Source organism: Mytilus californianus, unplaced genomic scaffold (genome assembly GCF_021869535.1).
Source record: "Mytilus californianus isolate M0D057914Y unplaced genomic scaffold, xbMytCali1.0.p SCAF_6, whole genome shotgun sequence".
NCBI classification, from domain to species: Eukaryota; Metazoa; Mollusca; class Bivalvia; order Mytilida; family Mytilidae; genus Mytilus; species Mytilus californianus.
The window spans coordinates 109896365-109922286 of record NW_026262712.1 but is presented as its reverse complement, the minus strand read 5'-3'; the positions used below and the strand labels follow the sequence as shown (position 1 = coordinate 109922286).

Here is a 25922-nt window from a genome sequence, read left to right as displayed (position 1 = left end):
TTGGTATTTAAGCACAGGCTACTGTACATTTGGTATGTAAGCACAGGCTACTGTAAATTTGGTATGTAAGCACAGGCTACTGTGCATTTGGTATTTAAGCACATAATACTGTGCGTTTGGTATTTAAGCAAAGGCTGCTGTGCAATTGGTATTTAAGCACAGGCATTTGGTATTTAAGCACAGGCTACTGTTCGTTTGGTATTTAAGCAAAGGCTGCTGTGCAATTGGTATTTAAGCACAGGCTAATGTGCGTTTGGTATTCAAGATGAAGCTGCTGTGCGTTTCGTATCTAAGCACAGGCTTCTATGCGTTTGGTATTTAAGTACAGGCTACTGTGCATTTGGTATTTAAGCACAGGCTACTATGCAATTGATATGAAGCACAGGCTGCTGTGCACTTGGTATATAAGTACAGGCTACTTTGCGTTTGGTATTTAAGCACAGGCTACTCTGCGTTTGGTATTTAAGCATAGGCTACTGTGCGTTTGGTATTTAAGCATAGGCTACTGTGCGTTTGGTATTTAAGCAGGGGCTACTGTGGATTTAGTATTTAAGCACAGGCTACTGAGTATTTTGGTTTATCAGAGACAACTTTCACTAAATGCGACACCAACCAAGGTGTAGTTATTTAGGCGTGTAATTTCTGTATGTTCGCTGGTGTTTTCGAATTAACTTGCTGTGGATTCATTTATTTTCATGGGTACACATTGTCGTGGATTAAGGAAAGATTGTGTGTTCGTTAATACATGATTTTGTGGTTTTGTCATAGTTCGCACATAAGCCCATATAAAGTGTGTTCTTCGCTAAACATTTAAATTCGAAATCCACGATATTGTACCCACGAATAATATTGAATCCACAGTAGATGTATTTGGCTATGATATTTAGGTCCCTGTTGGTCAAGAAACATCTCACATGTTTCAGTTACTATGCATCCTTGGTTTTCAACTATTGATTTTGAGTTTTACCGATGAAGGTAAACCCAGAAAAGCGCTTAGAATGCATACAATTTATCAACGTTATTTTCAATCGCATGAATCATTTAAGAACGTAAAAATAAAGAGACTTAAAAGACAGCCAAATTCGGATACGGTGAATTATGCCTGATACATGATTTTATATATAAACTAATTTTACAATATTGCAATATATTGATTGATTGCTGATTAGTCAGCGATGTAAAATAAAAGGGTTGTTAATAGGAGATTACAGAACACTTTAAACTAAAGTATATGAATATTTCGATAAAACGAAAACATGGGGTATTGAGAGCTAATTGTGACTTCAAGTAGAAGATAAGGTTTCAAAAATAAATAAAGTGTGATGTCTTTTCATACGAAACATTCTGCACAAATAAACAAATTCTTTATTTATATAAGACTATAGTAGCCTTGAATTTCTTGATTTTCACCTTCAACTCTTGCAACAGCAATTAGTTCGGTACCACTTGCATTAAGTTTAACAAATATTCTAGCTCGACGTGTTATATCAAAATGAAGAATTCCTAAACAATAGCAAGTTTCTTCGTCAGTAAATTTAGGATTCTTTTCTTCTGATGCATAAAAGTCCAGAACGATTGATTTATGTTCCTCGGTAGTAGGATAATATTCATGCTCTTGTTGAAATTGTCCAATTTCTAAAATCTGTCCTATTTCAATATGTTTATCAAATGCATCGTCAATCATTGGTTTTCTTTGAGGACCTATTCTAGATATTCGTCTATCTTTATGAATTCTTGCATCATAAGGTGTAAAGTTTGGAACTCCATATGTATATTGGGAAACACGGCAAGTAACAGATTCTGGTTCAAAGGCATATATTATTGCTCCTTTTAGTACGGCCAAATCGGCATCTGCAGGTACAACGATTGCAAGATCAGGAAATGTTGACTTAATTTCGTCTATTAGAACTTGGGATTTTGAAAACCCTCCTACTGCTAAAATAGTTTTGATTGGGTTGTCTTCAGTATTTATTGACTTCTTTCTAAGAAGGTTTCCCAAATAATCGACAATAGCCGCAACTGATTTGTCAAAAAACGATTGAAAGAATTCTTTTTGGAGAAAAGCTTTATCTTTGCCAAAACGAACTTTGCCCTCAAACTTTGTTTCTCCTAGAGATTTATTAATTTCCACCCCTTTAAGTTCATTGTAACATTCAATTAAAGAATACGAGATTTTCATTCGCTCGCTTTCTCTTTCTCCAGTATAACTTATTTTCTTCAGTTCGAATTCATTCATAATTTCAAAATAATCGTCAGGGTTGTTTGTTCGAAATGTCGACATTACATCATCCCCAAAAACCTGATATAAGAAGTTTTTAAATTCTTTATTGATTGTGTTTGAACCCCAAACTCCTCCACAAGCTTGATGTATTTCCTTCAGATTCCCTTCTGCCATGACTTCATGAACTGTAATGTCAATTGTTCCACCTAAAATTGAATAGAATATTTTACTAAGGTAAATCAAGAAAAGCGCTTCGGACGCATGCAATTTATATAACGTGTTGTTTTCATTGTTTACATCACTGGGTCGATACCTCTGCTGGTGGACTATCAGTCCCCGAGAGTATCATCAGCTCAGTAGTCAGTACTTCGGTACTGACATGATTTATAACAATCCTTTCTAGAATTGTCCGTTTATAAATTTTGAAATTATAAAGAAACTACGATTTCAACTCCCTCAGGCAAAGTTGGCCTTAGATGGATTTGTCTATTTTATTAGGTTATTTTTGGTCATATAGCTCTTCAATTATTTCGGTTCTTATAAATTCTTGGCTTTCAATTATTTGGCTTTGAGCGTTCCTGATGAAGGTAAATCCAGAACAGCGCTTCGAACGCATGCAATTTATATAACGTGTTGTTTTCATTTTTTGCTTCTAGCATGTCCTTTCATCATTACATTTGTCAACTTTCAGATAATACATAAGGCGAATATTTGCCTCTTTAAGATATATCTCACACTTATATCAAATAAAGCTTTACGTATGAATCTTATTTATTTTGACTCAAAACTAGATAAGTGTGGACACAGTTTATTGTCTGGTTGGGGAAAGTAGACCCTGTATTTTAACGTCGTATCGATTTCGCTGCCAATAAAGGACAACTTTTCGAAGACATTATAAAACTGGATAAATTGCCATGACTTATGGGGCTTTCAAGATAATATAATGTTGAATTTGGTATTTGATTGTATTTACATTTAAGTTGATAGAAAGTAATATCATCAAATCTAATTGAAACTAGTGATTATAGTTAGTTCCTAGATTAAGGTAGAATAAAATAAAAAGATGTGGTATGATTGTCAACTATTCAACAAATGACGTGGATTTAAGCAGCTATATGTTACCGTACGACCTTCAACGAATAGAAACACTCATACCCTATAGTTAAAAGTCCCTGAAATGACAAAATGTTGCGGGGTTAATAGATATAAGTAGATGTGGTATAAATGCCAATAAGACAACTCTACATCCAAGTCACAATTTGTAAAAGTAAACCCTCAAAGTAAGGCCTTCAATACGGAGCCATGTTTGTGAGCGTCAACCCTCCCCTGACCTGGGACAGTGGTGTAACAAAACAACATTAGAACAACACGGTAAACATCAGTAGGAAATGTTTTGTGTCATCAGCACAAAGCTGGACACGAAGCAACACACAACAAAAATAAACTAACATAAGATAAAAGACACAAAGTACCAATCCAAGAGTACTTCGATGACAATATAACTATTAAATATATTATATAGGTATGTTTTAAAAAACGAGTTTTTATACAAAAAGATAAAAGTCATAAAAAAATCAAAATCTGAAAAACTATTCGAAATTTTACCTTTTAAATACATTATTTGAACAGATTTAATTTGAAAGTATAGAATTAACGTCCCAGTTAAATAAAATTAATATATGACTTATAAATTTTGTAGTTTGTATTGCTCTTTAATGTAAAAAAAAAATTATTGGTTCCGTATGTATTTTACATATTTATTCAAGCTTTCTATAAATCTGAAGGTTCATGTACTTCCAAATTGGACAGAAGTTCATCGTAAAATGTTCGAGTGTTATCCCAAAAATTTTATAGATTATGCCATGAACTAATTTTTTTAAATTAACACTTGGCAGAATTTAGTGTCAAACCGTCTACATCCTATTTTGACCTTTTGAATTTTAAAATTATCAAAATTTGGAAGAAAAGTCATTATAAACGAATGTTTAAAATGAAATGAAAATGGCGAGAAATTAAATTTGACTAAACTTCATAACCTATTTTTCCAACAAATGTTCTAAACAAATAGTTGTAACATCCATATACGCAATATTTTACTTCAATCAATTGCGCCAAAAGAATTTCATTTGCTCAAAAAAAAAATCTATTTGCACCACAAACCATATTTAATTAGTGCCAAATTAAAACCTTCCATTTGCGCCAAATTAAAACATTCCATTTGCGCAAAATCATTTTTTTTTCATTTGCGCCAAAATAATATATTTCATTTGCGCCAAAATAATATATGTCATTTACGCCAAACTAATATATTTCACTTGCGCCAATAATACAAGTAACACGAATAAATAATATATCTGTATTGAGCAGAAACCTTTAATAATAATGTTACAACATGGTTTTGATAGCCGTAAACACTGATTAGTTTTTCTTTCAAATGAGTATGAACTTACTTATTTACCCAATAGGGAGGGGGAATTCTATAATTTTTGATGCACTGTATCTCTGTTTAATTTATATTAGTACGATTGTACTTTGTACATGTATTTCAACTAAAATCTTAGCCTTTGAATACATTCTTTCACTTAATATTAACTAGTTAATTAAGTACAACAATGTCCTTGATTGTCATGTAAAAGGCTTCTTCCTTGCAAAAATTTGAGTAGTGCAAACATTTAGTTTACCTATTTAATATATCGTAAAATACCTTCTTTTTTGACAAACATTGGTTAAGTAAAAGAAATATGAATTGGAATTGAGGAAAAAGAGACAAAAATTAGTATGTTTTAAGAATGACATGCAAAAAATGCTGTGTGTGAGGTAAACTTAGATAACAGATGTCTGTTTAGTGTCTTTAAATATCAGCTGCATTTGTACGAGGTTAGGAAACGGGTGAAATGCGAAATTCAGTGAGCATTTCTTCTGTTTCGAGCCGAGTATAAATATAGCTTATATTAAAAGACATTAAGCACGTATTGTCTGTTGTCTGTATCCTTCAATCAATTAAGTGCAGTGTTGTTGCTTTAACACATACGACTTCTCATAGCTGAGGCAAATATTTTTATTTTTTTCCCCTTGTGGCCTCGCGTTATAATCTGAAAGGAAATTAACCGGCACAATCAGCTGATGACTGGTACGCGAAAAGAAGCACACATGGCCAATAAAAGATACAAAGATTTACGTAAGTGATTATGCATTTTAAGTTATAACATAACAACTAATTCAATCAGAAACTTAAAATAACTAAACATTGTCAAATTTTAAACGGAAATTTATTTTTCGCTTCGGATCTGTACGGAAGAACTTTTCGGATCATGGTTGATGTAATAGAATATACGATTAAAAGAAGGGAAGACGTTAGTTTTTAATTTTTATTTGATGCTACTTGGTATGAATAGTTAAAAACAACAGAAATGTAAAATAACCGCAAGTTCACGAATGCATAAGCAGTAAGTCATTTGTCATAAGTCACAGATCACAGAAGTTTACACAATACGTCATACGCATGCAATACACACAAGAAGTCTGGAATTTAATAGCGGAGTTTAAAACAGCTAACGTATAGTATACATTTACAGTAGATTGATATCTGGTTGTAAATGTATGATAAGATTCCCAATTGCAGGATAAATGGGTTTTAATGATTAAAATATAAAATGAAATATAAAATTTCTAGATTTAAAACAATGCTTATAAAGATATTCCAATGCTAAACAGTGCATGAATGCCTCATACTAGTTGGTTCACATTTTTTAACCTTTATGATAAAGTTCGTAGCAAAAAAGTATTTGAAAACTAATTGTAATGTAATTAACAAAGGTTTCAATTCCCTCAGGCAAAGTTGACCTTAGACGGATTTGGCTATTATTCGTAGGTTCTTTTTTCCTACAAATTAGACCACGATAGCAATTCCTTTCGTAGATAATGATGTACAATTAGAATGTTCCTAGTGAAAATCGTGGGATGCATAGGAAAGTATCTGTAATCAAATAGTATTTTCTTATGGATAAGACGATAACTGTCACAATCGGTTGACCAAACTGGTAAATAAGGATCTAAGTCCGCGAAAAAACATATCGCTAAAAAGTTAAGACAACGACATATCGTACCAGTCAGCCAACTTGTGATGGTTAGCGTAAAATTTATATTGTGTCGATTTCAGTCATTTTTCCTCATATATCTGTTGAAACAATGTTTGTTTAAGGAGCACATCCCTGCTAATGAAGTCCGTACAGTGTGAACATGCAAGTTTAATCTACAAACAGTAACGCTAAAATTGAAAACGTTGGACCAAGGATGTTCGCTTTGTAAAAGTCGAGCAAAATGACACCACATACTTTGTTGAAAAAAAGAATAACGCTAACATTGAGACATTGACATTATAATTTTCCAGGACAAAGTTTGTAACTATTCGAGAAATTCGTGTTCCTAAATTATTTCATTGGAGGAAAGGAACATAGGTACTATTATATCTGATTTGAAACTATTTATTCTTGTTTCAACATTTGAAGCATTAGTTAAAAATGATTGTTTTCATGTCGCTCTGGTTTCATCCCTCGATAGGTTGAAACATGTCCTTTTCCTATATCTGCCCTACGCCTCGAATGACACTATTTTTCTTTTAGGTCTCGGTACCTTCTATTAAAGTTTTTGATAAAAGGGAGAAACTTCCTTTGACAATACATCACTTAACAGCTACCCGAAATTAGCATGCGACTACGTTTGTTTACTTTCGGAATTTTCGTGTGGTAATTTTGACGCCAATTTTCTACGATCTTCTACAAAGACTTATTTTGTCGTTCTGTATTCTGTTACAGCAAAATGTAGAGGAACAAATAATAATTATAATCCATGTATATAATTTTACAGTAAGAGAGAGCATAATTTAGAATTCCATGGTGAAAAAAGGTGGCGTGGTATTTCTATCAAAAACGATTTTATATTTTCAGATTACGGAATTATATCAATCCAAATACATGTAGTTTTGTTGTCAACCATTGGCAAAAGTTTTCACTTAGAATCAAACAAAATACTTTAAATGTTTAATTGGAAAGGTTAAACAAACAAGTGTATGCTAATGGAGACCTAGCATTCACGAATCCTCAATAAATATCCCCTTACAGAAACAAATATGAACAAAGCTTGCGTAAAATTTCCAGAGTCCTCCGCTGTATCGTATATGTTGTTCTGACGAACCTACACCAAGCAGCAAGGTCTCAGTTGCTAAAAATCCATTAAATGCTATGCGAAATCTAACAAGAGCTAGCTACGCATTGAGGAAGAAAAACCTTAGTATTTCTAATGAATTAAACAATTTAATTACAAATAAATGACCGCGTCATATATATATATATATATATATATAGGACTCTAAAGTGCGATGGTCCTCTAAAGTGCAATGGCCACGCTAAAGTGCGATGGTCTACGCTAAAGTACGATGGTGTCTCACGCTAAAGTGCGATGGTTGTTTATTTGCTAAAGTACGATGGTACATGCATATCACGCTAAAGTGCAATGGACCAATAGGGTAAGGTTCGAGGGACTAAAACGTTAAAATAAATGGATTTAAAAATATCTATAGTAATTTTGCAAAAGCTAGTGTGCTAAGGCAATTATAGTTTGAGGTTGGGTGATTATTTTAGCTAGATTGATTGGACTATAACATATGTGACAGGCTTTATAATCTACCGGTAGTCTAGGGTGATTGTTTCTAAATTTAGAAGACCGACCACGTAATAATTGCTCAAAAGGTAATTTAGGTGTGACAAAATACTGTATTTCCTGTTAAATGAATTTTTAAAATTCGGGCGTATCAAATATTTGGATAATTGGTGTAGCTTGTCGCTCACACAGTCTATCAATACCCAATCTTAACATCCCCCTTTTACAGTCGTCATCATGTAAATTACAAATACAAAATGCGTTCATTGTCGGAATAAGTAACATTAATTGTACAAGGCTTGAAGCATTAGTTTAAATGCAAGAAAATTGCGATATTCGCCGAGCTTTCTCCTTTTTCGTACCGAATACTAATACATGTTATATTTTCCCACACTGTAAAAACTTGTGTTTTAGCCGACAAATTATAATTTACGCCTAAAAACATGTACCTTTATTTAATGATTTAAATGTATCCGTTCGCTTCCAACAGTAGCAGGATACAGGATACCTATGCGTATACTATTTTGTATCTATATAGTAAAATGGTCGACTGCAACTCCTTCTTCCAGCACCCCAAAAAAACACATTTGCTTCAGCCGACAAAGCACGGTAAGATCTGAAATCAAGTCATGGAAATTTGGTTTTAAAGTTGTCAATCAAGTATTCTTAATTTATCTTACGGTATATTCATTTTTGGTTTGTATAAACGACTGTTAACGTCACAATCCAACTACGTTTCTTATGTCTATACTTTCGCGGACCATCGGACTTTAGCGTATGGAGGCATCGCACTTTAGCGCAGACTCTGACGAGGAAAGGTAACACCCGGCCACCGAAAGCTTTATTATTATAGAACCTCGGTGGTCGAGTGGTCTAGCGCGTCGGGCATAGTGCAAGGCGATTTGGTGCCACGATATCTCAGTAGCATGAGTTCGAATCCCGGCCAGGGAAGAACAAAACAATTTTCTTCGGCAAATTTACAGATCTAACATTGGTGGGCTGTTGTTTAGACGAATTATAAATACAGAATGTATTTTCAGCCTTGTATCACCATCACTGCTGGTGATCCGATGGATAAAATCTGTTGTAGAGTCTTCACTGATTCAGACGTACTTATTATTATATATATATATATACAAGTCTTAATTGAAAACAACGTTCAAACCTATGATTGCATTGCATTAAAACCGCAATTTTTATATGAGTGCATGCAAAACAAATTTCTTGCTAAATACAGCACAAACAACATTTTCCAAAAGACCAAAAAAGTGAAAAAGTATATTTTAACAAAACGCATTTGACTAGCAGGTCGAACATATATATGGCATATATATAAAGGCAACAGTAGTATACCTCTGTTCAATAGACTTAAATCGATTAAGCGAAAACAAATCCGGGTCACTAACCAGAACATAGGGAAATATATCAACTATAAGAGGAAAAAAGCGGAACAACAGAAACACTGAACTGCAACAAAAATAAACGCCAACATACATAGAAACGGACTATTTGATAGCAACTGCCATATTCCTGACTTGGTAGAGCATTTTAAGAAAGTAGTACAGATGCGTCGACTGTTGGCAAAATGACACCCCCATGCCCGTTACATTCACCAACGGTTTTACAGCTAACACACATTTGCACAGAGTTATAAGACCCCCTCTAAATTAATATACTAGATAGTCATATAAATAACAAAGCAAACTGTCATTGTAAACTGTTAAAAACTCGTCAAAGATATCAGGCTTATGATTAAACCCTGAAGATTGGGAAACATACGCTGCTATATCTGGTTATTACTTTTTTATTTACCTTTATTTATTTTGTTTAAAATAATTTGTCATTATTACCTCCTTGGTCAAGAACAATATATTTCGATCCAATTGGTAGTTGTGAAATCGTTTTGTCACCATCCTGTTTTTCTTCTACAAATATTGGCATTTTTCTGCAATATAAAGATGCTGCTTCTGGTTCTAACGCTAATATTAACTGGTCAGAAGGAATTCCTGCCTAAAAATTTAGTAAAAGTAAAACATATAATCGCCAGTTCCATGTTTTAATGTGTACAGTCCTGGAAAGTTAGGAACTTCATATGCTTTAAACCTGTTAAGGTATGTATAAATTTGATTTTGATGGTTCGTCATCAAGACTCGGGAGTAGTTTTCGACGTCATAAAATTACTTTTAGTAGTACTTGCAAATGTTTACATTTTTCGATGACAAAGATGTCATTTCTAAAGAAAGAAAATACAATTGTTCAAAGATAGCCATGCTTTAACTATGTAGCCTTTTGCAAGAAGTCTTCTCAGATAAAATGAACCGAATTATTTGCAATGCACATTTTGGGATTTTCCCTTTTCATAAATATTAATGCACTGGCACCGAATATTTGCAAAGTAAGATATGAAAATAAATGGGAAAGTTATATTATTCAAAGGGACACAAAAAACTTGATACACCCATGTTTGACTTGATGGAGTTGCAATTTACTGAAAACATTCCAGTTGGCAAACTTAAATCACCTGAATAGCAGATTCTCTCATGAATTGTTTTGCCTTTAGATCCCATATTCCTGGTACTGTTATAACCCAGAGTATATCATTTTCTGTTAGATCTATATAACTTTTTTGTGATTTCTCAAGCAGTAGTTTCGTAAAGTATTTAATAATAGCAGAAAATACATCAATTGCCTTCATTTTTGTCTTTTGGGGTCCAGGAACCATGTCATCAATCTCTGTTTCAACATTCAATTGTTTCTGAAACAAAACCATGAAACCAAGCTAATTAAACTAATTTTACCTGAGAAATACACGTCCAATAAATGGAAATTGTCACACATTTTTTTCAAATAAAAAAGATATGGGCTTTTTTTTAACATTTTTTACATATATTTGTTTCACTCACAGCGTTAATAAAGAGAAATCAAAATCTACCGGCTTCAACTGATTGATATATTACAATCAGATTGCAATTATGAGCTTCTGATGTCAAAACAAAACATCCTCCTGGGATCAGATATTATAAATGTCTCTGGAAATTTTTCATTGTTCTAATGAAGTACTATATTTCTTCTTCTATATTGAGCTCACTGTTGCCTTGTGTTAACTTTGCAAAAATCTTTCAAAATTGCAATTTTGGTTTGTCTTTAGGCATTTATAAAAAAAGTCTGACATTTAGAAATAAGCCGTAATGTTTTAGAAACTTAAAAAAAAAATATACCAAAACAATTAGCAAAAATATACAACTACGTTTTTTTTAATATATTACGTTTTTAATCAACTCATTAATCCAAAATTTTTAGGACTACTGTATGTTGTCGTAATTTAATGCCGTTCTTTCGTCGAGATTCCGACAAGAACTCATAGGACATATAGGTAGTGATGTTCAGTAGTTGTCGTTTGTTGATGTGGTTCATAAGTGTTTCTCGTTTCTCGTTTTTTATATACTAAAGTAGATTAGACCGTTGGTTTTCCCGTTTGAATGGTTTTACGCTAGTAATTTTTTGGGGCCCTTTATAGCTTACTGTTCGGTGTGAGCCAAGGCTCCGTGTTGAAGACCGTACTGTGACCTATAATGGTTTACTTTTATAAATTTTGACTTGGATGGAGAGTTGTCTCATTGGCACTCATACCCCATCTTCTTATATCTAAGTACCACCTTTTTACGATCTGTGTACCTTGTATTCGTAAAGAATCATCTTGAAGTTTTTGAAAAAATACCATTTACTAAGATCCCCATACTCTTCTGGTTCATAATATTTTTTTTCTGCTTCATATCCAAAACTGTCGAAAGTCATGTCTGGTTTGAATAATACGGACGTTGGTGCCTTATTTGTAATTCCATATGTCGATTTCCAATCGTGGCAATATATTTTTGTCATATCAGCTCGCATACAGTGTGCAAATCCCGAGAAGGTGGTTCCAAAGTCAATCGCAGCAACCATTAGCTTTAAGTGTTTCTTGCTCTGAAAAAAAGGTGTTCTTTTAAAATATGTGTAGTAGTTCGCTTTCAAATAATTAGAAGTTAAAATATTATATGTTATCACTTGAAGGTTATAGTTTTCAATTTCTATTTGAAAAAAGTAAAATAACAAAAATACTGAACTCCAAGGAAAATTCAAAACGGAAAGTCCCTAATCAAATGGCAAAATCAAAAGCTCAAACACATCAAACGAATGGATAACAACTGTCATATTCCTGACTTGGTACTTGAGTAAAACTATTCTACAGTAAAGAAGACTTTATGACGTAAGATGCACTAAGTCTTGTAACTTGGGTTACTCTGCTACTTTTAGGTCCCTTTTTTCTCTCCTCTTGTTTCATCTTTATTTGTTTCCCAATTTTTGGTTTCAATGTAAAACAAACCGAATTTCATGAGCACAATGTGCATTTTTTACCTGCATCAGATAGGAGCAACAAATTTTGAGTAACAAAGTTTTCATTTCATGAACTGATTCTTTCCACGCACATGTCAAGGTTCATCATTAACAGGTATTGTCTTACCAATTATTCGGGTAAGGGATGCAATTCTTCACATGAAGTTCTAAATATTTTGAAGATCTGGCTCCCAAAATATTTGACCGCGAATGTTATTTCAGAAGACTTATGCATTGCAAAAGAATTTTCACTCGCTGCTCATTTTCGTTAACGAACTGCTATGCGATATATTTTGATTATTTTACTGCCGTCCTCTGTCGTAGTATTAATGATAAACTTTAATTGTAAAGCATTAACGATCTTCTGTATCAAGAAAAGCAAAAGGATTTTTTTAAAGGGGGTAATATTGAATAATACATCGAAGATGGCGAATGACATACTATAATTCTTGTGGATTATTTTTATCAATTAAACTATTTTCACAATGAATAAGATTGCAATGAAAAACAAACGATCATGCATATTTTAGTTCGTAGTTATGAATTCGATACACGGCAATGTGCAAAGAATACGTATAATAAAATTTCGTTAGGCTCGACACGTGTTCTAACTTCACCACGCTGGTGACCAAATAAATTATAAAAAAAACACTTAAAAGCGAATTTCTGGATTTATCTGTAAGGTATAAGGGATTTGCTCATTGTTGAAGGCCATTTTGTTACAGATAGTTACTAACTTCTTCGTCAGTTCGTCTTTGGTGGAAAGTTGTCTCATTGGCAATCGTACCACATCTTCTTTTTTTATATCAATTAGCAAATCTGATGTTTAGTCATTTATTTTTGAAGATTTCTAGAACCCAAACGGACCATAATACCGTCTGACCTATCGCCTCCGTAAATATCATGATATGAATAGGTCAATATTTTGACAATAAAATGATTTAAAATAAAACAGTTTTATTTCGCAAGCCATAAATTATGCAATTTTGAATTAATCTAACATAAAGACAAAATTTCGGGTTACTAGTGTTAAGTTAAGTCTGCCTCATATCTTGACTTACATCTAGAAATTGACAATGAGGGTCGGTTGAAAACAAAACTTTACGACAAAAGAGATGATTTCAGCTTCCCAATTGTGAACTTTCCATTTCTATGTAGCAACATTCCAACAGCGCCTGCATACGGAGTATATATCTCCCAATTGATACGATATTCCCGGGCTTGTATTTCCTACCATGATTTCCTTGATAGAGGATTGCTGCTCACAAGGAAGCTATTAAACCAAGAGTTCCAAATGGTGAAGTTGAAATCATCCCTTCGTAAATTTTACGGACGCCATCACGAGTTGGTTGACCGTTATGGAATAACCGTTTCACAGATCATATCGAATATGTTCCTTAAGTCGTAACTACAATACCCTTCCCTTTTCACGAATGTGACCTACCGAATTAGATTATTTACCGGATTTGTAATAACATAAGCAACACGACGGGTGCCACATGTGGAGCAGGATCTGCTTACCCTTCCGGAGCACCTGAGATCACCCCCAGTTTTTGGTGGGGTTCGTGTTGCTTAGTCTCCAGTTTTCTATGCTGTGTCATCTGTACTATTATTTGTCTGTTTGTCTTTTTATTTTTGGCCATGGCGTTGTCAGTTTGTTTTCGATCTATGAGTTTGACTGTCCCTCTGGTATCTTTCGTCCCTCTTTTAGTGAATGAATTAGGATATTGTTTCCTTCGTGAATTATTTTATATTGGTTTATTTGAACGTGTATGCTTTGTATGATATTCATGTTACGAATCAGTATTTGTTCTGATGGCTTATGTCTTCAAATTCTGGGGGGGGGGGGGGGGGGGGGTTGGAGTCACTTAGTAGCTTTTTTGCTTCAAGCATGGAATTATGATATTGAAAATATTTTTTTATGAATCTGAATGATTACCTTTATCGTTGTCTTTTCATCTTTTTCATCCTTCACAGTTTTTATGGATGGCATGGAATCACTGTCCTCCTATACCAAATCATTATTAGAAAATTGTTGGTGGAGGCATCGAGTTCGACAGTCATATATAATTTAATTCACAATTATCAGTATATTTTATTTCAAATCATAAGAATCCGTGTTTTAAAATTCGAATAAAAATGCCTTCCTCGCTATTATCCTAATTAATTGATAATCAGTATTAAATTTTAAATTCGATTTTAAAACACAATTACGTCAAACAAGTGCTACACATATCATATGCAATATGCCTTCGTCATATGCTTATAGATAAAGTATTGATACTCTAATGTCATTTTCTACATGCTAACTAGCTATCTAATAAAAAATTAAAAAACAAGTCCACAAAAGACGAATCAATGAAAGTAGGGAACCGACATTTCAGGAAGGACCCCGCTTGCACCTTTTGTTTTGTGAGGGAAACAGAAACACGTTCTCAATGCATATTCACACAAATCAAAACATGTCCATGGGGTATCAATCAATTTTCGGAAATTTTGTCACTACATATTATTATATTAATATTTCAGGTTATGTTTTATATAGATATTTAGTTTCGTTTAAATCCAATCTCCATGAATGGTTTATGTATTTTGGAAGCAGTTTTAGAAAATGGTTGCTGATGGATTTGGATTAACATATTATTCACACCACAAAAAGCTTGTTTTCTTAAAAATGCATGAATTTCTTTCCACAAAAATTATGTGTATATCACATTTCCCCCAAAATTTTCTCTCAAATTCTAATATTTGACTTTATGAAGCAATTTGCAATAGCATAATATACATATATCGCAATTGTAAGTTTAAATCCTAGCACTAAAGGTTTCTGAAAATTTCTAGGTGGTTTTTTTTTTTTTGCGTTGTGTTTTCTTTTTTTTTTTATTTATTAGCTAAAGAAGTTGTTTTTACTGCAACTTAGACACCAGTAAAATTTGGAATAACATTATACCTATACACCAAAAGCTACGTATTTTACGATAATATCCCCCCATTTTTCACAAAAATCAAAGTTTTGACTACAGAATTAAAAACGTCATAGGAAATTAGTCCACTATATCAATTTCCTTTGAAACAAAAAGATGCTTCTAAAACATTATGTGTCATTTTTTTCGGCAGTCTTCGGATGTCACCTCGATGGTCAATTAGATGGCGTCTAGACTAAAATACACGCGAAATGCTGATTCTTATTATCGAGTCTGTTCATCGTAAATTGTTTATTTTAGACTTTTTATAATATGGATATACGTTTTAGTATGTTATAAATCAAATATGAGAATTTGAATCAAATCGGTGAATGTGAATTTAACAGCTAATGCCCCTTTAAGAGTATTAAGGAATGCTAAGCTATTCGATGCAAACTCAAAGTACCTTATTAGATAATCAAGAAATCATCTTTTTCACGCTTTTGTGTGTCACTGATTTTAACAAGCTTATGGGTATTAACAATTTATCAATTCAAAGCAGATTATTTTAACTAGTAACAATGTGATGCTTACTTTTGGTTGTCTCTCTACACAAACTTCGACCGTGAAGTCCTGGAAAATATAAGATATCATATTACAAAGCATTACGACTAAATTTGAATTTGATATTATAGGAATTTTGTATTATTGAAATAATTTGAATAGCGTATTCTAATAACTGATGGTCAAATGTAAAAGGTCTTGTATGAAACTGGGTTAACAGGGAACTGAATAATTGAAAAGTCAGAGGATTCAAAACTATGATGAAGTAAATGTTCAAACAAGACAAAAAGACTAAGACGAGCAACGATTCGACAAAAAATAAAAAAATGAACGAAAAATACATAAAACAGACTGAGGATCACGAAACACTTAAGTTTCACTATGATATTGAAATAGTGTAAGCACTCTCTGATTTCGGCGTGGCTCTCTTGAGTAATTCATGATTTGATATTCAGAATACTAATAGAGAATCTGACGTAACCATGACAAATAAAAGTAAAACTAGCTAATATTGATGACCGAACAATTGCCACATAGTTAAATTTAATACCTGTGGTTTAACGTTATCCGTTTGGATACCAGCTTTACCATCACCAAATTGATTATGAACATTATGTGGCATCATATCTTCTTCTGTTTGGTCATTTTTGTCAGATTCGTCTCCATTATTTATTCTTTCTGTCTTTTTCTTCTTGTGCTTCTTCTATACAATATATTGGCAAATATCGGTAATAATTGTCCTTTCCTAGATTTAGATATTTCAGTTTTACACGGGAAACTCTTAAACTAATATTTCGTTCTCTATTGTTAATTTTCTTTTATTGGACGGTGACGTTCCTTTGACACCATCATATGGTGTTTATATATCACAATTCGTTCGCCATGGCCGTGTCTGTTGTGACGTTTTGGATTTCAATAAACTTAATCTAGTTATTAAGTTAGCGATTTCGTTACCACAAATTACTTAAAACCTTTACTTAATTTTCCATAGATATAAAGATTTGGTTTGGTTTGGAAGTTTAGTTGTATGTGTAGAAAACTTATTCTTAACGGGATAGCAAATCCTAATTTTTACGGAGATGTTTAGGTGTCAGAGCACCAATTCACTCCGTCTAATTTAGAACGTATGTAAAAGTAGCCCTACTCTGACACAAAATAGTGCTTTTGATGTCATTGTTTACTTAAACTAACCAACAAACTTTTGGTGAAAGAGAAATATATTTAGACCATTTTGAGCCTAAATTTACTTGTTTATGAGTTTGCATTAAAAATTGAGGTTTAATGCGTTCCATAGTATACTAATTTAAGATTTCCAGAAAACCAGGGGTTATGTTTAGTAGTACTTGGCTTCCGAAAGGCAGTTCTTTCTTACAAGATTTTAAACATGGGTTGAAAAGTGGCATGTAGAAAGGTGATACATGTACAATTCAGGATATACCTGGTTTTTATGAAGTTAAACTTATTAAGGTAAAATATTAAAAAAGCTGTGAAAATTTCAGAATTTGGTTGAATAGATAGGGATTTTGAATTTGTGGTCTGACACCTTACTAAGTCCGGAAATTTAGATACGATCCGGGTAAACGTATCGATACTTTTAATAAACTTATTCTAAAAGGTTACCAGTCCAACACTATAATTAGATCTTTGAAAATTGTTTTATTGGTATTAACATTGATTTTGTTATCAGTAAATTAAAATCAAACTAAATATTATTTGTATATACAAATTATGCACATTCATGACTCTACAATCTGTCGATACCTGTAGCTTGGTATTGCACAAGGTCGTGTTTTTCTCTGACTGTTAGGCCCCCATCACACTAGACCAAGACCATGAAGATCCCACTACGATCTATAAAAAAATAAGATCGCGGTGGGATCGTGGTATGGTCGGCTTGAATATTCAATATTTCATAGTTTTCACGTTCATACCACGACCTTGCTACGATCCTGATAAGATCCTGCTACGATTCCGCTACGACAGTAATACATTCTAGTTACGATCTTGTCACGCTCTTGCTACGTCGTATGATTTCTCGTAAAGGACCTTACCAGGACTTACACGATCTCTGTACGCTTCTACCAATACCTTCCCAATCACATTACGATCTCAGTACGAGTCTACTACGATTGAACCATGACTCCACTACGTTTCCACTACGTTGTCACTACGCTCTTCGTCCGTATAAATATCTTGGGGTTGGGGTTCCGGGGGTTGGGACCCCCCTTTTTTTGACGATCAATGCATTTGAATGGGCACATATAGTTGGAACCCCCCACCCCTTTATCCTGGATTAGGAACCCCCACTTTTATAAATGGCTGGATCCGCCCCTGCTGCGAGATCTGCACTAAGGGTCTTTTTGTTGTTGGGATGTACAAGTACTCTGCCACGTCCACTCTGTGCTTTTATACGACCGCAAAAATTTTTTGCGGTCGTATATTGGTATGACGTTGGCGTCGTCGTCGTCGTCGTCGTCGTCTGGCGTCGTCGTCGTCGTCGTCGTCGTCCGAAGACACATTGGTTTTCGCACTATAACTTTAGTTTAAGTAAATGGATCTCTATGAAATTTTACCATAAGGTTAAATACTACAAAAGGAAGGTTGGGATTGAATTTGGGACCAACAGTTAAGGAATTAGGGGCCAAAAAGGGGCCAAAAATAAGCATTTTCTAGTTTTCAGACAATAACTTGTGGAACGGTGTATGGATCTCTCTGAAATTATACCACAAGTTTCCATACCACAAAGGGATGGTTAGGATTTGCTTTATGGGGTTATGGCTCAAACCGTTTAGAAATTAGGGGCAAAAAAGGGGGAAAAACAAGGTTGTCCTGGTTAATGGACAAATACTTTAGTACAAAACATAATTTAAAGCAGTGTAAGGGAGATAAATCAAATACATCATTTGAATTACCTCCCTTACACTGCTTTTAAATTATGTTTAAAGTAATGGTTAATGAACAATTAAGACAATTTAAAAACAGTGTAAGGGAGGTAATCCTAATACAACGTTTTGATTACTTCCCTTACACTGCTTTTAAATTAAGTTTAAAGAAATGCATATTTATAAAGGAAGACCAGTAAAAATATCTGTAAATGTTGCATCTTTTTTTTTTACAAAAAAATCCATACGAAATATTTGACACCATATTTTAAATTCTATTATAAAATAGATTAAGTTAGCACTATGGTAAATTTAATTGGGTAACTATGGTTGCAAACTCCATTGGAAATATGAATTGAGATTATGACCATATCTTGAGGGAAATATTTTTTTGTGGGAAAAAGAGGGGGGGGTAAAGAAATTGTGGGGTGTCAATTTTTTCTCATTTCAGATTTCAGAAATTAAAAAGAATTATTCTTCAAATATTATTTTTTTTTTCAAATTTCAAATAAGAAGTAATCTTTAATTGCACAGTATGGCGCATTAGATTTGTAAAATCTTTGACCACATTTATTTATTTTTATGCCGAATCTGACCGTGTATTTAGATTTTAAATTTTGGGTCCAGTTTTCAAATTGGTCTACATTAAGGTCCAAAGGGTCCAAAATTAAACTTAGTTTGATTTTAACAAAAATTGAATATATGTGGTTCTTTGATATGCTGAATCTAAACATGTATTTAGATTTTTGATTTTAGGCCCAGTTTTCAAGTTGGTCCAAATTGGGGTCCAAAATTAAACTTTGTTTGATTTCAACAAAAATTGATTATATGGGGTTCGTTGATATGCTGAATCTAACCATGTATTTAGATTTTTTATTTGTGGGCCCCGCTATCAAATTGGTTCATATTGAGGTCAAAAGGGTCCAAAATTAAACTTTGTTTGATTTCATCAAAAATTGAATTATTGGGGTTCTTTGATATGCCAAATCTAACCGTGTATTTAGATTTTTAATTTTGGGTCCCGTTTTTTATATTGGTCTACATTAAGGTCCAAAGGGTCCAAAATTAAACTTAGTTTGATTTTAACAAAAATTGAGTTCTTGGGGTTCTTTGATATGCTGAATCTAAACATGTGTTTAGATTTTTAATTATGGGCCCAGTTTTCATGTTGGTCCAAGTTGGGGTCCAAAATTAAACTTTGTTTGATTTCAACAATAATTGAATATATGGGGTTCTTTGATATGCTGAATCTAACCATGTATTTTGATTTTTGGGCCCCGTTATCAAATTGGTCCACATTGAGGTCAAAAGCGTCCAAAATTAAACTTTGTTTGATTTCATCAAAAATTGAGTTCTTTGGATTCTTTGATATGCTGAATCTAACCATGTATTTAGATTTTGGATATTGGACCATAATAGGTAAATTAAAAAATTTAAAGTTCTTATACCACATTCATTCTGTGTCAGAAACCTATGCTGTGTCAAATATTTAATCACAATCCAAATTCAGAGCTGTATCAAGCTTGAATGTTGTGTCCATACTTGCCCCAACTGTTCAGGGTTCGACCTCTGCGATCGTATCAAGCTGCGCACAGCGGAGCATTTTATTGTTAGATATATTTCTGCTTTGTATCAATCTAACGGGAACTGATTTTTATAGTTTATTCTTATGTTGTACTGTTACACCTCAGTCCCAGGTTAGGGGAGAGTTGGTGCCTTCAAACAAGTTTAACCCCGCCACATTATGTATGTGCCTGTCCCAAGTCAGGAGCCTGTAAATCAGTGATTGTCGTTTGTTGCTGTATATCATATTTGTTTTTCGTTCATTATTTAGCACATAAATCAGGCCGTTTATAATAGTTTTCTCGTTTGAATTGTTTTACATTTGTCATTCCGGGGGCTTTTAAAACTGACTATGCGGTATTGGTTTTACTCATTATTGAAGGCCGTACAGAGACCTATAGTTGTTAATTTCTGTATCATTTGGTTCCTTGTGGAGAGTTGTCTCATTTCCAATCATACCACATCTTCTTAATCTTATATACATGTAGAATGATATAATAATTATCCTAATGCATGATATATTCATCAGCAAAGTGCGAAAGTAACTCTTCTAACCCTAAGAAATGTTCACAGCCACTTCAAGTAAATATCCCCACCTTAGCCATTGCTGAATGCACAGATTTAATGAGGAAATGCTCATCAGTACGCATGATGGACATGGCTTTGACGAACAGAGACAAAATGGTGAAAATAAATTGTCCCTGAGCGTTGAACTCGGGTACTCTGACATGTTGTGCTTTATAAATTGCACTAATTAAGAGATTTTAGTGTAAATTTCGGTGATAAGATTATTTTGTTCCTAATAAACCTTATTATTATACGCGTCCATCGTCGTTCAAATTAGTTCAACTTCTCAGCACTGAAAAGATTAGTGTAATTTGTGTAAATTCCTATTTAATGTACTATTGACTATTGGATTGTAAATAACAGAGAACCTAAGGTCCCGATTTTCAATCAAGTTAGCAAAATTTGATGCAGAAATGCAGATAACTAATGTGAATTTTCATTTCAAAGAACACATTTATTTATATTTTACAAGCGTAGATTATTTTTGCTTGATTTTAAATGTTTTTAAAATAGCATTTTCAGGGGCGGTAACTCTGAAATAGTGCATTTTCTGAAGGAATCTACATGAAATTTTGCTATTTTATATTTTAGCCGGAAAAAACGTACGGTGACCCTATCTTTTCTTTTGATATTCTCAAAGCATTTTCTAAAAGCTATCTTCGCGTATTTTATTTTACAATTCTATCATTTAGTTTAGCTTCTAATCACATAATGATATTTTTTTCCTGTATAATCCATACAAAATGTGTCATTTTGTCACAACCTGTAGTTTGAGAAAATGCTCGGTGACCTATCATTTTTATTATATTTTTTAACATTATCACAATATATTATACTACGTTTAGGCAAAGTATGAACAAATTCTATCATTCTTTATTTATACTCCCATACCTACTTAATCATAGGACTGAACTGTTAATGGACAATACTTGATGCTTATTTGCTTCTTTGATGTATTATGCCATTTTATGTTATACAAATGTATTTGTATTTATTATACCGATAAGCATAATGTGCTTAAAGTAATAAAGAATTGAATTGAATATGCTATGACTATGACAAAGGACGAAAGGCGAAATTAATTCTGATAGAGCTGGAAACTATCCTCCATTGTCTGTATAAGATATTTTGTAATGATTAACTTAGTCATGGCGGGTGGTGGCTTTAAATTCGTCTTTGAATCCTTGCATGCAGGAAACCATCATAAGGATATCAATGAATAGAAAGTTCATAATGACAAAAATTGTATAATCATCTCTGTCGTAAATGTGGTTCTGACATGGTCATGGCTAAATTCTGTGTATGTCTTTGGTGGTCTTTACTTTTAATATAATGGTATAGGGTGATGGTCATAAAATAGTTTAGGAGCATCGTGTTAATAACAGAACATGAATGGAACTTATCGGTAAAAGTATTTCTTTTCATTTTACGATAGAAGTCTCTGTATGCATACTTTCATCATACGAATATAAAGAATATAGCAATACGTTGGCACAAAGGTGAAGCATAGTAAGTCCTGTTCAGTTGTGTTTGTTGTTGAATAACATGTCATAGAAACGTAATAAATATATAGTCATTCAAAAACCTAATTAAAATTTTTTAAGTTTCATAGTTTTTTTTTCTTATAATCTTCTCAGGAAGATGTGTTCCTTCATAAATAAGATGTAAGTACCTAATTATTTTTTGTCAAATCAAATCGAATGGTCTTCTTCAAATCAGTTTTGTCTATTATAATTGCCACTATGCATCATGCAAATGATGATAGCAGTTGTATAATAACCGATGATATTCTTGATAGTGAAATAACGAGTGAAGAAGTTCTCAATATTTTAAAATTGTCAAAAGCGGGAAAATCTCCTGGTTGTGATGAAATTCCGATGGAGATGTATAAAAATCCGACAACTATAAACGCCCACACTCAAGTGTTCAATATTTGTTATAATACCGGAATGATACCGGAGCAATGGAGTAGAGGGATAATCACCCCGATACCAAAGAGTTCGACTTCCGACCTCGAGACCCGATGTCTTACAGAGGAAAAACATTGGCGCCAACTTTATATAAACTGTATTGCGGAGTACTGAATTCAAGATTAACTGTAAAGCTTGATGAACTAAATTTTATACATGATGAACAAAATGGCTTTAGGTCTAATCATAGTACTATTGATCATTTGTCAACAATTACTAATATATTTGAAACAAGAAAAATGTGTAAACTATCAACTTTTGCAGCTTTTATTGATTTCAAAAATGCGTATGATACTGTAAACAGATTTTTATTATTTTGTAAACTTGAGTCAATAGGAATTAGTAGTAAAATGTTGAATGCTTTAGAATCTTTATACCATAAAGTACAGTCATGTGTTAAAGTTAATGGGAATTTAACCCAATGGTTTGATGTTAAATGTGGTCTAAAACAAGGGTGTGTGTTATCGCCCATTTTATTCAATATTTTTATTAATAATTTAGTAAATGAAGTTAAAAGTTTAAATGTTGGTATTCCGCTAGAGGAAGAGAAAGTATGTATTTTGCTCTATGCTGATGATATTGTTTTACTTGCTGATAATGAATCAGACTTACAAATGCTCTTAGATGTTTTACATATGTGGTGTCATAAAAATGATATTAGTGTTAATTTAAGTAAATCTAAGATTATTCATTTTAGAACACCTTCATCTCCAAGGTATATTTATAAATTTATACTTGGTAATAATGTTAATTTTGAAATTGTTACACAATATAAGTACATTGGTTTACATTTTACAGAATTTTTAAATTATGATTTATTGGCAAAAGCCATTGCCAAGTCTGCAAGTAGAGCTCTTGGGTTATTGATCGCAAAATGTTAATCAAATGGTGGTTTTTGTTACTCTACTTATACAAAGCTTTTTGACACACTTGTATGGTCAGTCATCGATTATGGTGCTTCAAAATGGGGAACAAGAGAATTCTCTTGCATAAATGCAGTTAAAAACAGAGCGATGAGATTTTTTATGGGTGTAGGAAAATATACACCAAACTGATCTCTGTATGGTGATATGGGCTGGATTCCATGCAATGTAAAGCAATGGACAGCTGTTTTTAGATTATGTTCCAGATTTTGTAAAATGGACAATAATAGATTGAACAAACGAGTATTTATGTGGTCATATAAGTATGGAAATAAACCAATTAAAAATTGGTGCTTCAGAGTAATGACGAAGTTTAAAGAGTATAATCTTGAACCGTATTGTAATTGTGATATATTGTTAACTAAAAATGTAATTAAGGATAGAGAATGCTTAGCTGTTGATTTATATAAAACGGAATGTCATAATAAGTTGGTTTCGAATGAATATGCCAAACTACGTACTTATAAGGTAGAAAATTATATTTGTAAAACTATTGCAGGGAAATATAGAAGTGTTTTTGCAAAATCTCGCTGTGGTGTTGCGCCCCTAAAAATTGAAACGGGCCGGTATCAGAACTTCCCTATTAATGATAAAATATGTTTTAATTGTACCAATAATACAATTGAAAATGAGAAGCATGTAATTTTGAAATGTGCACTATATGCAGATTTTCGTGCTGTATTGTTTAGTCATGCTAATTCTTTTTGTCATGATTTTAATAGTATGTCAGATGACGATAAATTTGTATTTTTATTTAATAATGAAAATGTTTACTTTTATACTGCCAAAATCTGCTATGATATTTTATTGAAAAGAAAATGTTTATTATATTCTTAAAATGTATACTTTTATTATGTTTTATGTTTTATATTTTATGTGTGTATATATATATATATATATAATTATGTAAATTTATATATCATTTTTATAGTCTCTCATAACTCTTTTTAGAGTGGCTCTTGTTATATATGTGAAGTTGTAATATTATGTAAATGTTTTATAAGAGGTGAAACTCAAATAAAATATTGTCTTGTCTTGTCTTGTCTTGCACTGTGTTACAACCCCAAATAAAGCCGACGAGGAAACCAATTACCGGACTAAAAAAAGCTTCTTTGTATATGGCCTAGTGGTCTTGAGATAGCTCAGGCGGTGTTGCAGCGATGTCAAAGTTCGAGGGAAAAACAAAAGGTTGTGTCTAACATTGTTGCGCTAAATTTCAGACAAATATATACATATTGGTGTGAAAGATACCTACCTTTCTGCTCGATGTGTTCCCCATTATTTTACCTACTAATATAAAAAGAAATATGATAATTCATACATGCAAGGTTTCAAAATAGATGAGTTCTTTGCCTTATTGTAAAGAAAGATGAACGACTGGAATAGACCCAAGCGAGACAGTGTTAATAAAACTGAAATTTCATGACAAAACTGAATAATTCTAAACAAAACAAAAACCCTTAAATACAACTTAGACTATCACGATATAATTAATTAAACCCCAGTAAGCTTTTGTAAGGGAGAAGACACAATATAATTAATATGTTTTTCTTGACTCGCGACTTGACCATTCATTTGTCTGCAGAAAATTGCAAAATTTCATTTGTGAATATGTAAAACTTTCGGTTTATGTAATTACATGTATAGCTTTTCCGAGCTTATTTAAAAGTGTTATTTTGGTTACACAGGTATGTTGATTCATACGTGAAAATGTTTGTATATAAAATGTCATTAAATATGGATCTTTATTTTTAACAGTAGCTCGCCCCTTTTCTCTTACGACCTCTTACGTTAATAATGATATTTCTGACCGCTTTGTGTAAAAGTGACCTTAAATGCATCCTGACATCACATTATACGAATTCATTTAAAGTAGACATAAAACAATTGGTGTTTAAACTTACCTTTCTGTCGATATACTGCTAAAAATAAAACATCTTCCGCATTCTAAAACTTTGAACTTAACAAATAGCTAAAAATACTATCCATACATTTAAAGTTTCTTTTTTTGTAACAAAAATAGTGAGGTTCCCTTGACGCAGTATTAAACGTGATTATTATTATATCCTTTAATGGCAGTGTACAACTGAAGCTGTATAACTAGAAAGGATTAAAGGGGAAGCAGGTCCTTGATATACGAAACTAAAATCAATTTTCTGATGATCCCCGCGATTGATTTTTTTTTTTTTTACTCAAGGCAAAATCGGGACCATACTTGAATGCAAAATGTCAGTAATTAAGGAATTTCATTTTTACATTACTGCTTTTTTTCACTTTACATCAACAAAGATGTTTCT

General features: G+C 32.8%; 1 protein-coding gene across 2 annotated transcripts; it reads right to left on the bottom strand.

Annotated features, from left to right (window-relative positions):
- Positions 1-1342: 1342 nt before the first annotated feature.
- Positions 1343-25673, bottom strand: LOC127704440 (heat shock 70 kDa protein 12A-like). 2 transcript variants are annotated; one of them, XM_052208486.1, is made up of 9 exons: positions 25530-25673; positions 24881-24915; positions 16271-16423; positions 15751-15789; positions 14193-14261; positions 11555-11842; positions 10401-10634; positions 9730-9889; positions 1343-2427 (listed from the first exon to the last, which is right to left on the bottom strand). In XM_052208486.1, exons 2-9 carry the CDS (start codon positions 24902-24904, stop codon positions 1370-1372), a joined length of 2025 nt encoding a protein of 674 aa, XP_052064446.1. In that variant the 5' UTR covers positions 24905-24915; positions 25530-25673; the 3' UTR covers positions 1343-1369. The 2 variants fall into 2 exon arrangements, with proteins under 2 accessions (XP_052064446.1, XP_052064447.1); XM_052208487.1 differs by lacking the exon at positions 1343-2427 and adding an exon at positions 8306-8495.
- Between the last annotated feature and the right edge of the window lie 249 nt (positions 25674-25922).